This window comes from Leptodactylus fuscus, chromosome 6, assembly GCF_031893055.1.
Source record: "Leptodactylus fuscus isolate aLepFus1 chromosome 6, aLepFus1.hap2, whole genome shotgun sequence".
Lineage (NCBI taxonomy): Eukaryota > Metazoa > Chordata > Amphibia > Anura > Leptodactylidae > Leptodactylus > Leptodactylus fuscus.
The window spans coordinates 62500645-62517490 of NC_134270.1; the positions used below are offsets into that span (position 1 = coordinate 62500645).

Consider the following 16846-nt stretch of genomic DNA (forward strand, 5'->3'; position numbering starts at 1 on the left):
GCTATGCTGAGTTTTTCTCTGCAGATTTTCTTCCCTTATTATCCCTATAGGGATACCGTTAGCATTTCTACTAGTATAATTGACATGCTACGATTTTCAAAAACATGGACATTTTTGACAACGCAGCTTTTCAGCAGATTTTTTTCTGCAATGTGTGGATGGGATTAGAATCTCATTCACTTTGCAGTTACTGTAAAATGCAGCGTTTTCACAATGTGGGGCATTAGCCTAAAGATAACTTTACATGACCAAATTTCACCCCTGCAGTTTGGTAGGGTCCCCATTACAGAATCTGTATCGGGGCCCATGAGCCTATAGTTGCAATTCTGAATGAAACACATCCAAAGGGTGAATTCACACTAAGTATACGCTCATCTCATTCTTAGCGTAAAACACGTTCAGAATGAGCGCGTACAAAGCAGATCCCATTGCTTTCTATGGAAGCCGGCATACGTGCACTCCCCATAGAAATGAATAGGCTGCTTTTTTCCCTATTGCTTTCAATGTCATACGCGCGTATCACATTGAAAGCAATAGGCAAAAAAGCACCCCATTCATTTCTATGGGGAGCGCACGTATGCCGGCTTCCATAGAAATGAATGGGATCTGCTTTGTATGCGCTCATTCTGAACGTGTTTTACGTTCAGAATCAGCTGAGCGTAGACTCAGTGTGAATGCACCCTAACACTATAGACAATACAGAAATTTTTGTTGTTACCATAGTTATTGCACATGCACCAATCTGAAGGGAGTGTCTGGATGGTCACGGGTCTGAGCAGTTACGTCTTGTCATTTTTCCCCGGTGACAGAGCTCTCTTTCGACAAGGCCTGGTTTCTCCTCCCCTCCCCCGCCTGCATTGTTTCCTTACTGCTGGTTTTGTTTTCTGCTAGCTATTTAATTGTAATTAAACTCCTGCTGTCGATAAGGGAGCGTGAGCGGAAGGAAAACAATATCACTTTGCAAGGCACGGCGAGATTAAACCAAATGGTGCATTCCTCATCCCGGCTCAATGTGATGCCACCGGCGGATCTCCTCGCCGCTCCTGAGCGCTCCTTATTGCATTATCGCAGTATGTGTGTTATTTAGGGACAGGAGACCAACTGTGATCAGGGAAATTAGGAGATGTGGGCAGCCAGGCTGACATACCCAATCTGACTTTAATCATTGTGGGGGCTTGGGGGGTCCTAATGCCTAAGGTCAAACTGTGTGTCTTTCATTTTGCACTTGAGTTGAATCTGTTAAAGAGAATGATCTTGGCAATGGCGGGTGTGCGTGCTGGGCGCTTGTATGTTAGTCCTGGTTTAATTCATTTGTGGCCCTATGAAGGAATTGCTTGACTTATGCCTGTGGGAAATCTGTCTTTACATTGTACAAAGTATGAGTATTGGAGACCTGCGGAAAAAACAATTCAAATACGACAAGATGGTAGCAAATGTCAGTTCAACCAATGCGGCCGATAACAGGCAGCTGGAAAAATGATCCCTAGGGACAAAACAAATATTTCTAACCAGATTAAAATATAGCTACAATGTTGGGCAAAAGTATTGGCACCCCTGCAATTCTGTCAGATAATACTCATGTTCTTCCAGAAAATGATTGCAAGCACAAACTCCTTGGTATTAATATCTTAATTTATTTTGCTTGCAATGAAAAAAACACAAAAGAGAATGAAAAAAACAAACAATTCATTGATCATTTTACACAAAACTCCAAAAATGGGCCGGACAAAAGTATTGGCACCCTCAGCGTAATACTTGGTAGCACAACCTTTAGATAAAGTAACTGCGAACAACCGCTTCCGGTAACCATCAGTGAGTTTCTTACAAGGCTCTGCTGGAATTTTAGACCATTCTTCTTTGGCAAACTGCTCCAGGTCCCTGAGATGTGAAGGGGGCCTTCTCCAAACTGCCATCAAGAGATCTCTCCACAGGTGTTCTATGGGATTCAGGTCTGGACTCATTGCTGCCACTTTAGAAGTCTCCAGTGCTTTCTCTCAAACCATTTTCTAGTGCTGACCTGAAGTGTGTTTTGGGTCATTGTCCTGCTGGAAGACCCATGACCTCTGAGGGAGACCCAGCTTTCTCACACTGGGCCCTACATTATGCTGCAAAATTTGTTGGTAGTCTTCAGACTTCATAATGCCATGCACACGGTCAAGCAGTCCAGTGCCAGAGGCAGCAAAGCCACCCCAAAACATCAGGGAACCTCCGCCATGTTTGACTGTAGGGACCATGTTCTTTTCTTTGAAGGCCTCTTTTTTCCCCTGTAAACTCTATGTTGATGCCTTTTCCCAAAAACCTCTACTTTTGTCTCATCTGACCAGAGAACATTCTTCCAAAACGTTTTTGGCTTTCTCAGGTAAGTTTTGGCAAACTCCAGCCTGGCTTTTTTATGTCTCTGTGTAAGAAGTGGGGTCTTCCTGGGTATCCTACCATACAGTCCCTTTTCATTCAGATGCCGACGCATAGTACGGGTTGACACTGTTGTACCCTCAGACTGCAGGGCAGCTTGAACTTGTTTGGATGTTAGTCGAGGTTCTTTATCCACCATCAGCACAATCTTGCGTTGAAATCTCTCGTCAATTTTTCTTTTCCGTCCACATCTAGGGAGGTTAGCCACAGTGCCATGGGCTTTAAACTTCTTGATGACACTGCGCACGGTAGACACAGGAACATTCAGGTCTTTGGACATGGACTTGTAGCCTTGAGATTGCTCATGCTTCCTCACAATTTTGCTTCTCAAGTCCTCAGACAGTTCTTTGGTCTTCTTTCTTTTCTCCATGCTCAATGTGGTACACACAAGGACACAAGACAGAGGTTGAGTCAACTTTAATCCATTTCAACTGGCTGCAAGTGTGATTTAGTTATTGCCACCACCTGTTAGGTGCCTCAGGTAAGTAACAGGTGCTGCCAATTACACTAATTAGAGAAGCATCACATGATTTTTCAAACAGTGCCAATACTTTTGTCCACCCCCTTTTTTATGTTTGGTGTGGAATTATATCCCATTTGGCTTTTTGACAATTCTGTTTGTGGTTTTCCATTGAAGACAAATTAAATGAAGATAATAATACCAAAGAATTTGTGATTGCAATCATTTTCTGGAAGAAAATGAGTATTATCTGACAGAATTGCAGGGGCGCCAATACTTTTGGCCAACACTGTATTTGGAAATTAACCAGTTAGCTGCTTTGTACTTATGACATCATATTGATGCCTTATCCATTCAGCAGCCTCCTGAAGTGATTATTACATATGCCCCGCCCCATTGCAACCCCTCCCATCCAAAAATCAGAGCAGAATAGGGTCATGGAATTCCCCACTAAATTTTGAAGGAGTCGGAAGGAAATAATTTTTTCCCCGACTGGTACTTCAGGTGGCCATTTTGCATCACTGAAAGTACAGACCCTGATCAAAATCCAAATTCCTTATAGGTCCACATGGGTCCTAGTAAGGTGGGGGGGGCATATAAATGGCTTTGGGCATCTCTTATTCTACACCTGGGGTATGGTATATAGTTACTAATATTAAGGATGCCATGTTTACAGATTGTAATGTCTCTTTACTTCATAATAACATTTTGTCAGCTGCACCCCAAGGACATCGTCAGTGCCTCCACCATCTCTCCGCGTGCTGTGGCCGTTACACAGGATAAACCTCGATAACAGTAGAAGCGGATTAGGACCATATACAACTGGCGCCAGGGAAATTGTTATTCTGGCTTCTTAATGGGAACATAAACAGGAATCTAATATTAAAGAGCTAAATCTGCCGTTCTGCTTCACTGCAAGAGATAAAGATATAAAACAGATTTACGCTAGGCTTGGAGCAGACAAGGACTGCCGCTTGTAAGCAACTTTCCTGGACACAAGGTTCTCATATAAAAGAAGCGCAACATCATATTAACATATCCAATAAATATAAGTCATCGAGTCACCTCCTGCCAAGTAAAGTAAAATTCTATACATTGGTTTCACAATACATTACCAGTTTTCGTTTCTAGGAAAGCTGAGTGACAACCAATGTGGCTGCCAATACAGCCTCCAATGTCACTGACGCCCAGCTTGTTCCGACTTCTAGATGGGAATTTATCAAGACTGACATTTCACCTAGGTTACACCTAGGTGTCCCGGAAACAAACATACATAAAAAAAAAGATAAACCATAAAAGTATCTGTTTCTGGGAAAGCTGGGAGACAATTTACAGTCTTTTCCAGACTCCTGATAAGAAAAATCTCCATTTATGCAAAGATACACAACAATACTAAGACATGGGGAAACAGATTTACTCTTCAAGGGTCTGTGCCAAGATGGGTGACATACATGTAGGATCTGTAATTGTGGTCATAATGTTTGCCACCAAGCTTTCCCAGTTACAGATGTTTATATTGGTTTATTTTTCCAGTAAAACACTGCGGTTTATTTGTGGGCCTTCACGCTACGTTTCGCCTTGACCTTCAAGAGTAAACTGTCTGAACTACGCAAAGATAGTCAACACTACCAAGAGCATTGTAGGGTCTATAATGGTGGTTGTATTGCTTGCCACCCAGCTTTCCTAGAAACAGACATAAACAAACGTATTTAATAAATAGATTATCCAGACTTATAAAAACATGACTGCTTTCTTCCAAAACTGTGCCACACCTGTCTATAGATTGTATGTGTCATTGCAGCTTCAATGGAGCTGAGCTGCAATTCCATACACAACCCAGTGGCTGGAGTGGTGCTCTTACTGGAAACCATATACATTCATTTCCACCTCTAGAGGTTCCTTACCATTTACAGTTAATGTGATTTCCCTCTCACCAGCACCCACTCGAGGTACAACAGCTCGGCAAACATATTTTCCAGCATCCTCTTGGCGGACATTTTTTAATGTCAGGTAGTTGTCATTACTCAGCACCTAGGTAAAATATATAACATATAAAAATAAACACAAAAACACTAAAATCATTACATGGCCTATCATCACCTACTCAGGTCTGTATATAGCAAAACAAACCTGTTACTACATTGCAGTTTTTATTCTGGCCACCAGAGGTCAGTACAGCAGATATACACAGCAAAATAAAACCAACTCATATTATGACCTGCTGTGAAGAGTGCTATCAAAGGATCCCAGGAATGGGCCAGTGCCAGATTATATCTGTCATTGCCACATTATCAGGCTATTCCTAAATGCAGGTACTGAGCACTTTGTGAATAAATATAGTAAGTATTATAATCCGAATATATACATGATATCTGAAACATACTGAGTTTTATAGAACGGTCTTGAGAAATTGTGAAATCTTGAAAGTATGTCTAGAGAATGGGATTTTCTGGATTGTTAAATGCCTGATTAAAAGAACTACAATAAAATCATCCCGCTCCCTGGGATCTAGTGACGTCTTGCATGATGGCACCTCAAGAAGGCATGGTTATATTGGCCTCAGCTATTGGCGGTATATGAGGTTGTAGCTGACAAGTATGACCTTCTATATTTGCACTTACAGGAAATAAATTATCTGCCCTTGTCATTTCTTATATGTATCCTGCTGAACATTTTAAAATGAAAAATAATTTTTTGGAAAATAAAATTCTGCTTTTAATATGATTGCGCTCAGACTATAAAGCCGCTGACCTCACAAAGGCAAAAAATAATAATTTTTTGCCATTTTAACTTGAGAAATAAATGTCAAAGTTTCAGCTGCGACTCTGCTCTGGCTGTAAATGTTCTGGCTGTGAACTGGCTGGAGACTAAACGCCCAGTCCTGTCCTTATGAGACAGCATGCGGTTATTAAACAATTTTGCAGACGCTCACTGGTAAAAGAAGGTTACAATTCCTGTGTGTGTTACATAGTTACTCTGTATGGAGTCTCATGACTATTTATTACTGCACCTTGTAAGGGAATCAATGCTCCGGATACATTTATAATACTCAGGACAATGCCAGACTTCTCGGGGAAAACAAGGGGCTGTCGACTATACTTTCATATTAAACGTCTCTGCTTGCTGTCAGTGAACAGATAACTTCTTTCATACATATAAAGAACAGGAATATGTATCAGTTACACAGAGATGGAGCACTTGTATCTATTACAGTGTACTAAATCTTCGGCTCTTTGCATGCATAAGGATGGGTTTCAATAGGTTTCATAGGTTATCAAAAGATCTTGAAAATGCATTTGAGGCCAGGGCTACATGGAGACTTTATCTATTGAATCCTATCTGCCACTGGTTCCCATAAGGCTAGATACAAACGCAAGTGTTGCAAAACAGCCTTGAAAAATATCCATTTTTCATGGCCATTTTGCACTAGAAGGGCGGCCGTTTTCATGGATCTCCCATACATTTCAGTGTATGGAGGGATACGTGAAAACAGCTAAAAATAGGATATGACCTATGTTTTGACGGTCTATAACAGATCGTCAAAATAATGGTTATGTGAATAGCCCCCATTCACATAAAAACGTACGTCACACTGTCCTGTGAATGTAGCCTCCTATGGTGCAATAATGGCATAAATGGAATCTACATTGTACCAGATCTTCCGTACTTACCACACCAGAACCACGTTTCATCCAGACAATGGTGAGAGAGGGATTGCCGATCCAGGCACAATGGAATGTGGCTTCTGAGCCAAGGTCCACAACAATGGATTCCGGTTCTGTCGCCATCCGAGGTCCAACTATAGTGAGGGAACAGTAAAAGTACAGAGGTTAACACCCTGACCAGAATATGATGCATTGTGCAGGTAAGCATTGTCCTATACCTGTTGTGATATATGCCCCTTCAGGCGATGCGGGGTTCCTGCTCTCCTCTCCATATCTCTACACAAAATGTACCCTAAATGTACAAATACGTTACTTTATGTATATGTTATTGATCTTGAGTTGCAGGATGTCTCATAATTCAGTAACTTCCACAGCTGAAATCACAATTCTGTTCTATCTAGAAACTGCCATTTTTCTGCCCTCACCAGCAAATATGTCACCTGAAATCACAGCTATCATGTAACTGCCATCTTATCCTCCGCAATGCATGGTAGAACCGTAACTGCAGCTCTGGATGTGAATGGAGCATGAGATTCTAAGTCAGAGATCAGTAACTTGTGGTGTGGAATAACAACTCCCAGCATGTTGCATTCACTTTTATGGGTAGCTCCAACAAGAGCAGAGCTAGTGTACATGCTGGGAGTTGTAGTTTCTTGATGACTGGAGAGCTGAAAGTTTCCCTCCCCATCCTAAAGTATTTGTGAATCCATAAAGGGGGAGGGTATAGACTCTTACAATAGACATCTACTGTTCTGCTGATGTTGGTGCTGCCCAGGGCATTGGTGACCTCACAGGATACTGGCTCCGAGAAATAGGAATAATCGACCACCGTCTCATAGGTTTCTTCCGTCACCTCCTTCAGCAGTTGTCCACCTTTTGCCCACCTAGAAGTCACAACAGAGAATATGAGAGACCTGAAATATTGTGAAGCCAACACACGATGTAACCATCAGAGGGTTAAATGATTAATTTTTCTACTTTTATGTACATCAAGCAGTTCAGTCACATTCTACTATGTTCTCAGGATGTCTACTTACTGTCAGTGAACATGTACATTCAACGCCTACAGCCAGAGGCTGAAACTTCATCCTGTCCTAGTCCTGCTGGCACAGCTAATACACTTGTTGCTACAGCTAAATCACTTGTGAGACAGGTGACAACTAAGAATTCTGAGATAAAATAGATGCCACAGCAAATATCCTAAGTGAACAGTTTCTGAGACTGAGCCTCATGGACTAGTTTCCATCTATGAGTTACACTCAGACTCCTTGCTTTAACAGAGCTATTCTCCAACTGCTTAGGGATAATGGAAGGAGAACATTCGGATAGGAGAAGCAATCGCAACCATTGATAGGGGCAATTACATCCGTACATTTAGCGCTGGAGCCTCCATTAGCTGCTCATGTTGTTTGATATTAGCTCAGAACATTGAGTCTTTAATGTCCGCACATTACAACATTCATTAGCCACGTGGCTACTGGGCACAATGCAGGAAATGAGAGTGCATTTATAATTCATTCTGGCTGCGAAGCCCGAAAAATATAACACACGCTGTCAGTGAGTCTAGAGACCCAATACAGTATCTACTGTGATGTAGCTGTGCCATTTATATAGTGCTAACATAAGCCACTGTGTAGTGCACAGCAGGCTCACTAACCAGACACTGCAAGTCTCACTTGGGTCAATCTAATTTCTAGGGACAATAAAAGGGGTGGTCCAGTTTTAGATAAATATTGAGAGACAAATATTTCTGTTTGTATAATGAAAAGTTGTACAATTTTCCAATGTACTTTCATAATCAATTTCTCACAGTTTTCTAGATCTCTGTTTGCTGTCATTCATTCTGAGTCCTTCCAGTGGATAAAGATCAGTCCATGGTCATGTGATGAGCATACATGACTATGGACCATGACCACACATGTAAGCAGAAATCTAGAAAACTGTGAAGAATTGATAGAGAAAGTATACTGGAAAATTGTAGAACTTTTGATTATATAAACAGTAACATTTGACTCTCAAAATTAGTCTGAATCTGGACAATCCCTTTAACCAATGGAACCCATGAGGACACAAGAGGGAAATACATGCTCCATTTAGATGAGTCTACAGATGAGGTAAGCTATCCAATAAGCTGCTGTAAGACTGGCAAATAGGTTATCCTACAAATAAAATATATGGTATATTGGTAAATGTGAATATGAGAAATGACACTGAAAACACACCACGCACATTTTGGCATTTTTCTTGACACTTAGTGTTGTCCCCTCATAAAGGGACATTATGCACAAGTGCTTGATATTAATAAACAATGTTAATCAATAGGATGCAATGGAAATCAAAATCTATCAATATCCTATGGAATGTATCAGTGGTTGGTCAGCACTGTAAGATTCTTCCAAGACACTGCGTACAGTCTTATAATTAGCACTCTTGTTAATGACAATTAGCACATCGCAGCTCCTCTCATAACATTTAATTAAGACATCTGCATGGTGGGATGTTTAGCTGTGAGGACCTTTTTTTTTTTTAAAGGTGTTACAAACGTCAAACTAATGAAAGTTGTGTTTAAGGACAATTCTGACCGATACGATAGAATGCCAAATAACAGTCATCAGGAATTATAGATCATCAATGTCAAGATCTGTGCGTCTTCTCAGTTATTTTTTATTTGACTTTTATCCACTAGAAGTAACAGAATGAATGACAGCAAGCAAAGATCTAGAAAACTGTGAGGAATTGATACAGAAAGTATATTGGAAAATTGTACAACTTTTTATTATACAAACCATAACATTTGTCTCTCAATATTGGTCTGAAAATGGCCAAACCCTTTAAGTGACCAGAATTAGTAGTTTACCAATCCTGGGAGCTTTTGTTAGTGCAAGACACCTCGCACTATTCAGCCTCAACTAATATAGAAAGGTCCATTAGTGACCAATGTAGAAAGGCTATATGTCACTTACTAATTGTTCTCAGAAACTGCCAAAAATCGTCAGAGAAAAGTCCTGCATTGAGGACTTTTCTCTCCACCAGTTTATTTACGAAAACGGTGGACACCCAGCAAACCACATTGACTATAATTATATATGCTATATATTATCATCAATGGGGTCTGCTGGTGTCCATGTGTAATTAGAGATGAGCGAACACTAAAATGTTCGAGGTTCGAAATTCGATTCGAACAGCCGCTCACTGTTCGAGTGTTCGAATGGGTTTCGAACCCCATTATAGTCTATGGGGAACATATACTCGTTAAGGGGGAAACCCAAATTCGTGTCTGGAGGGTCACCAAGTCCACTATGACACCACAGGAAATGATACCAACACCCTGGAATGACACTGGGACAGCAGGGGAAGCATGTCTGGGGGCATAAAAGTCACTTTATTTCATGGAAATCCCTGTCAGTTTGCGATTTTCGCAAGCTAACTTTTCCCCATAGAAATGCATTGGCCAGTGCTGATTGGCCAGAGTACGGAACTCGACCAATCAGCGCTGGCTCTGCTGGAGGAGGCGGAGTCTAAGATCGCTCCACACCAGTCTCCATTCAGGTCCGACCTTAGACTCCGCCTCCTCCGGCAGAGCCAGCGCTGATTGGCCAAAGGCTGGCCAATGCATTCCTATGCGAATGCAGAGACTTAGCAGTGCTGAGTCAGTTTTGCTCAACTACACATCTGATGCACACTCGGCACTGCTACATCAGATGTAGCAATCTGATGTAGCAGAGCCGAGGGTGCACTAGAACCCCTGTGCAAACTCAGTTCACGCTAATAGAATGCATTGGCCAGCGCTGATTGGCCAATGCATTCTATTAGCCCGATGAAGTAGAGCTGAATGTGTGTGCTAAGCACACACATTCAGCTCTACTTCATCGGGCTAATAGAATGCATTGGCCAGCGCTGATTGGCCAGAGTACGGAACTCGACCAATCAGCGCTGGCTCTGCTGGAGGAGGCGGAGTCTAAGATCGCTCCACACCAGTCTCCATTCAGGTCCGACCTTAGACTCCGCCTCCTCCAGCAGAGCCAGCGCTGATTGGCCGAATTCCGTACTCTGGCCAATCAGCACTGGCTAATGCATTGTATTGGCGTGATGAAGCAGTGCTGAATGTGTGTGCTTAGCACACACATTCAGCTCTACTTCATCGGGCTAATAGAATGCATTGGCCAATCAGCGCTGGCCAATGCATTCTATTAGCTTGATGAAGCAGAGTGTGCACAAGGGTTCAAGCGCACCCTCGGCTCTGATGTAGCAGAGCCGAGGGTGCACAAGGGTTCAAGCGCACCCTCGGCTCTGATGTAGCAGAGCCGAGGCTGCACAAGGGTTCAAGTGCACCCTCGGCTCTGCTACATCAGAGCCGAGGGTGCGCTTGAACCCTTGTGCAGCCTCGGCTCTGCTACATCAGAGCCGAGGGTGCGCTTGAACCCTTGTGCACACTCTGCTTCATCAAGCTAATAGAATGCATTGGCCAGCGCTGATTGGCCAATGCATTCTATTAGCCCAATGAAGTAGAGCTGAATGTGTGTGCTAAGCACACACATTCAGCACTGCTTCATCACGCCAATACAATGCATTAGCCAGTGCTGATTGGCCAGAGTACGGAATTCGGCCAATCAGCGCTGGCTCTGCTGGAGGAGGCGGAGTCTAAGGTCGGACCTGAATGGAGACTGGTGTGGAGCGATCTTAGACTCCGCCTCCTCCAGCAGAGCCAGCGCTGATTGGTCTAGTTCCGTACTCTGGCCAATCAGCGCTGGCCAATGCATCCCTATGGGAAAAAGTTTATCTCACAAAAATCACAATTACACACCCGATAGAGCCCCAAAAAGTTATTTTTAATAACATTCCCCCCTAAATAAAGGTTATCCCTAGCTATCCCTGCCTGTACAGCTATCCCTGTCTCATAGTCACAAAGTTCACATTCTCATATGACCCGGATTTGAAATCCACTATTCGTCTAAAATGGAGGTCACCTGATTTCGGCAGCCAATGACTTTTTCCAATTTTTTTCAATGCCCCCGGTGTCGTAGTTCCTGTCCCACCTCCCCTGCACTGTTATTGGTGCAAAAAAGGCGCCAGGGAAGGTGGGAGGGGAATCGAATTTTGGCGCACTTTACCACGCGGTGTTCGATTCGATTCGAACATAGCGAACACCCTGATATCCGATCGAACATGTGTTCGATAGAACACTGTTCGCTCATCTCTACATATTACCTGATCTGCTCCAGGCAACATGCTGACACACTGGATAGGAAAACGTCTTTAATCCAAATTGGCAGTTTGCTACTTTTAAACATGTTGGGAAAAAGAAAATCAAATTTGTCACAAACTTCTAAAACAACAAGAGCTATGAAGGTAGCCAGAAGTCACAGAGTTCTCCTCAAGTTGAGCTGAGGCGGATTATTAATGCCATCAACACACTCATTACATGGCTTCCCAGCGAGCTTCTGAGATGCTGGAACAATCATGGGCACAGTGCGAGGAAGGAATTCAGCGGCAGCCCAGCTTGACAGCTGCTGAAACGCTGGAGCAGGCAAACCATCGATGGCAGCAATTTGCTAAATATAGGAGGATCATTGATGCCATTAACACGCAGACAAAGTCACGGGCAGAGGCTAGTGTTATATAACACAACATACCCAACATTTTGCAGCCATATATTTCCACTAGTACCAAACGTGGCATTATTTTTATGCAGTTCTGCTTAGGCACACTGCAGCAGCTACCAGTATTGGCAGTTTTTGGTGTGACTGGAGGATAAAACAGCCTTTCATTCAAGGTCACTAGGAAACTAGTAAAGCTAAGGATTCTTAAAGTTACTACTTATTAGATGTAGATAATATTGGATCACTCCTTATACTGGATCCAAAGCTTCTCAAACTGAGGCTCCATATACGCAGTCCCTAGATCTGAGGTCCTGAGATCTAAGGCTCCTTATCTTAAGGCTGTTTACACTTGCCTGTCGGATCAGAGGTCCTTACTCTGCTTCTTAAATTAAGGCTCCTTACTCTGAAGCTCTGAAACCTTAATCTTGGCCCTAAAATTGTGTGCTCCTCTTTTACTGTTCCTTATTTTTCGGCTCTTGGATCTGAGGCTCCTTATACTGAGTCCTCGGATCTTATTCTGCTGCTTCAGGAGATTATTAATTTGTGTGACCAGGAAACATTTTTCTTCTTCTACAAACACCATTCATAATAAATGAAGGCGGATTTCTTCCCATTAATTACTTCTAAAAATATTGTTGTTTTGACCTCGAGCTGCCTCCAGAGCACATGATATAATGAACACGTCTTGGTGGCAGCTTGAAGAATGCCTCGTAGTTCCCAGCAATACGAGCCTCATACCTCATATGACAATTGGAAGTGCAAATAAATGATAAAATACACAAAAAGTAACAATGTCTGATGTGAAATTAATTGCACTGAGGACTGAGCGCCGGTCCTGGCCGAGCCGGAATCTCATTTATAACACTGTGACGTGAATGTTTATACGACGCAGGTGCCGAGGCTACATTCAACATCACTCATCCTGTGTACAGCGTTGTCCTGGGTCAACCATCTGCTCCTTAATAACAAGAACAGAAATCCCTGACCTGTAGATTGCATCCAGACTGTATATGATACCCTATGTCCACAGGGCAAACACCCACAAAAACTTTCTCCTTCCTCATAAGATTATAGAACAAATCTACATTTTTTGTTATCTGGTATACACTCACCGGCCACTTTATTAGGTACACCATGCTAGTAACGGGTTGGACCCCCTTTTGCCTTCAGAACTGCCTCAATTCTTCGTGGCATAGATTCAACAAGGTGCTGGAAGCATTCCTCAGAGATTTTGGTCCATATTGACATGATGGCATCACACACTTGCCGCAGATTTGTCGGCTGCACATCCATGATGCGAATCTCCCGTTCCACCACATCTCAAAGATACTCTATTGGATTGAGATCTGGTGACTGTGGAGGCCATTGGAGTACAGTGAACTCACTGTCATGTTCAAGAAACCAGTCTGAGATGATTCCAGCTTTATGACATGGCATTGCATTATCCTGCTGAAAGTAGCCATCAGATGTTGGGTACATTGTGGTCATAAAGGGATGGACATGGTCAGCAACAATACTCAGGTAGGCTTTGGCGTTGCAACGATGCTCAATTGGTACCAAGGGGCCCAAAGAGTGCCAAGAAAATATTCCCCACACCATGACACCACCACCACCAGCCTGAACCGTTGATACAAGGCAGGATGGATCCATGCTTTCATGTTGTTGACGCCAAATTCTGACCCTACCATCCGAATGACGCAGCAGAAATCGAGACTCATCAGACCAGGCAACGTTTTTCCAATCTTCAATTGTCCAATTTCGATGAGCTTGTGCAAATTGTAGCCTCAGTTTCCTGTTCTTAGCTGAAAGGAGTGGCACCCGGTGTGGTCTTCTGCTGCTGTAGCCCATCTGCCTCAAAGTTCGACGTACTGTGCGTTCAGAGATGCTCTTCTGGCTACCTTGGTTGTAACGGGTGGCTATTTGAGTCACTGTTGCCTTTCTATCAGCTCGAAAACACCACAACAACCAAAGATATGTGGCCATGAATAATTGAACAATAATAGGTAAAATACAAAATATTTATTTAGTCATATATCATAAAATGACAGCAGATGGTAAAGAACATGAACCGGACAACACAACACTAGAGAAATATACAAGGCAGGTGAGAGTATAGATAAATATCATACATAATATGTCATAGAATGTATAATTGCAGACACAATAGGCAAAACAGGTACACAAATTCAAATCTTATGCACTTATGAAATCAACCAGTAAAACACTGGACAAATGGATGTAGATTAGAAAAATAGTAGATGGATATATAACTAATTCCAAAAACAACCACCTGGACATATAACTGGCTCCTTCAATAATATCACCACAACAAGTAGCAAAGACTAAATGATACCAAATGGTATCTAGGCCAAATAACACGGAGTAAATACATATACCCACTATATCTATTTGAATAACATGCCCATAAGCCAAATTAAAGTGTATATGCCTAAGTCAAATAAAGAGCCAGTGTAAGAGCCATATATCCCCAAACATTAAAGGGTTAAGTACCTGTAGCCATATCTGCAACACTGCCACACCTGCCCTGAAAGAGATGCACCACAAATGCGGGTACCCGGAGGGTCGCCTCAACGCGTTTCGCCAGACGGCTTCCTCAGGAGGCATAACCATACTCCATACACGCAGGATATATATAGAGAGAAAGAAATAAAGGAGGAGGGGCCGATCATGCATCCGATCGTGCGTCCAAAACAGGTGTATGAGCGCGCCAGCATACGTGATGCTGTCGCACGAGCCGGGCTGCGCATGCGCACACGATCGGCACAGTCAAAGACGTGCCGATCATGTGACTCAGAGGCACATGACCGGGTCGCACGAGAGCAGCGCACGCACGCTGCGCGGCTCACCTGAGAGGACATCAAAAGAGATGGTAGTAATATATGTATGTGCATCTGGATATAACAATGCAATGGGAACGTGGCAGGAGTTGGCAGCAATGTGAATACATATACACATATGCGCATCTAAACATAACCATGCCTTCAAGACACCGCAAAATTTTAATAACATTATATATATATCTCTCTAGATGTAATCATGCTGCCTCCTTAATGACTCACAAATATACAGAAAATCATATATATGTGTCAATAACTGTACACAATACCAGGAAAATATCACAAAAGTGACAATATATATATATATTAAATTTAAAATGTTAAAAGTGAAAGGTGCTAAAGTGACCAGTGCCAAAAAAGGTAAGTATAAGGTTATATATGTGTGGTTATACACAATAAAGTGACAACAAAGGTGACAATAAAAGTGAAACGTGCAAAAGTGACAAATACCAATTTATTATAAAAACAATATAATTACAATAAAAGTGAAAAGTGCAAAAATATGGTAAAAAAATTACACAATAAGTGAATAATATATAAAAAAATTTATGACAAACACAACTAATAAATATATGCATAATTTTGTATATATCAAATGAGAAGATTTTCCATTTTCTCCTGTCAAATAAGAAGATTTTCCATTTTCTCCTGTCACGTTCTCTTCATACTATAAACCAATATGATGAATCGGATGCTCTATAAGCCCCTAAACATAAAAATAAGACAACATATATGAATATACAACACAAAACAACATAAACCTGCTGTATGCAAGACATTAAACACAAATTAAAATTAAAAACAACCGGACCCTAATTTAAAGAAAAGAACCAAAGTTAACGGCCTCATTTAGGCCGTTAGGTGAAACCGTATCCAGAACAGTGATCCACCGTGTCTCATGTTGCAAAAGGGTTTTTTTGAGATCTCCACCCCTGGATCCTAATTGGATGTGATCAATACCACAGACCCTAAGGCCCCTAGGATTACAGTTATGTGCCTCTTTAAAATGTCTTGGAACTGGTTGCAATTTTTCCAGCTCCAGCACATTAGCTGCTGCCCTGATTCTACTTACGTGTTCAGATATACGTATTTTAAGTGCTCTTGTTGTCATGCCTACATAAATCTGGCCACAAGGGCATGTAGCATGATAAACAACCCCAGATGTGTTGCAATTGATGTTATGTCTAATCTTATAGGATTTAGTACCTGTCGAATCAACAAATTCCCTAGATCTTATCATATAGGGACACATAGAACACTTACCACACGGATAAAAGCCCCACTTTGGGCCCTTATAGCCAAAAATCCCCGTAGGTTTACAGATATAATGGCTATCCACCAGAAGATCACGAAGATTGCGAGATCTTCTCCACGTAACACTCGGTCTTGCTGGTAAATGTTTAGCAACATCTGGATCTGTTAAGAGAATCGGCCATCTTGTTTCCAGGACATCATATATGTCCCGCCATTGTGAGTTGAAGGTCGTGATGAATCGAAGATTTGAATTTGTATCTTGTCTGGCATTTCTAACACGCCGTTTACTATCATGGGTCAGTAAAGAAGCACGAGTTGACTGTTTAGCACGATCATAGCCATATTTGATGGCTGTAGGTCTGTACCCTCTCTGATGAAAACGTGAGGCGAGGTCTGCGGCCTGTTCTTCAAAATCAGAATCCTGCGAACAAATACGTTTCGCTCGCAGGAACTGACTAATTGGAATTGCATCAATAGTTTTGTAAAAATGAGCAGATGTAGCATGTAGGAAGGAGTTGGTTGAGGTTTTCTTCCTAAAAAGATTAGTCGAGAGATTACCTTCGGAGTCACAGGAAATTAGAAGATCAAGAAAATCCA

The 16846-nt window shown here is 42.1% G+C and overlaps 1 protein-coding gene across 2 annotated transcripts in view; it reads right to left on the reverse strand.

Moving 5' to 3' along the window:
* The window catches only part of KIRREL3 (kirre like nephrin family adhesion molecule 3), a 628687-nt gene that overhangs the window by 62275 nt on the left and 549566 nt on the right, over positions 1-16846 (reverse strand). For both annotated transcript variants that reach the window (XM_075280134.1, XM_075280132.1), the window contains exons 8-10: positions 7273-7421; positions 6544-6671; positions 4777-4903 (exon numbers count right to left, since the gene is read on the reverse strand). In XM_075280134.1, coding sequence (XP_075136235.1) covers positions 4777-4903; positions 6544-6671; positions 7273-7421 — 404 coding nt within the window. The remainder of the gene's footprint in view (positions 1-4776; positions 4904-6543; positions 6672-7272; positions 7422-16846) is intronic.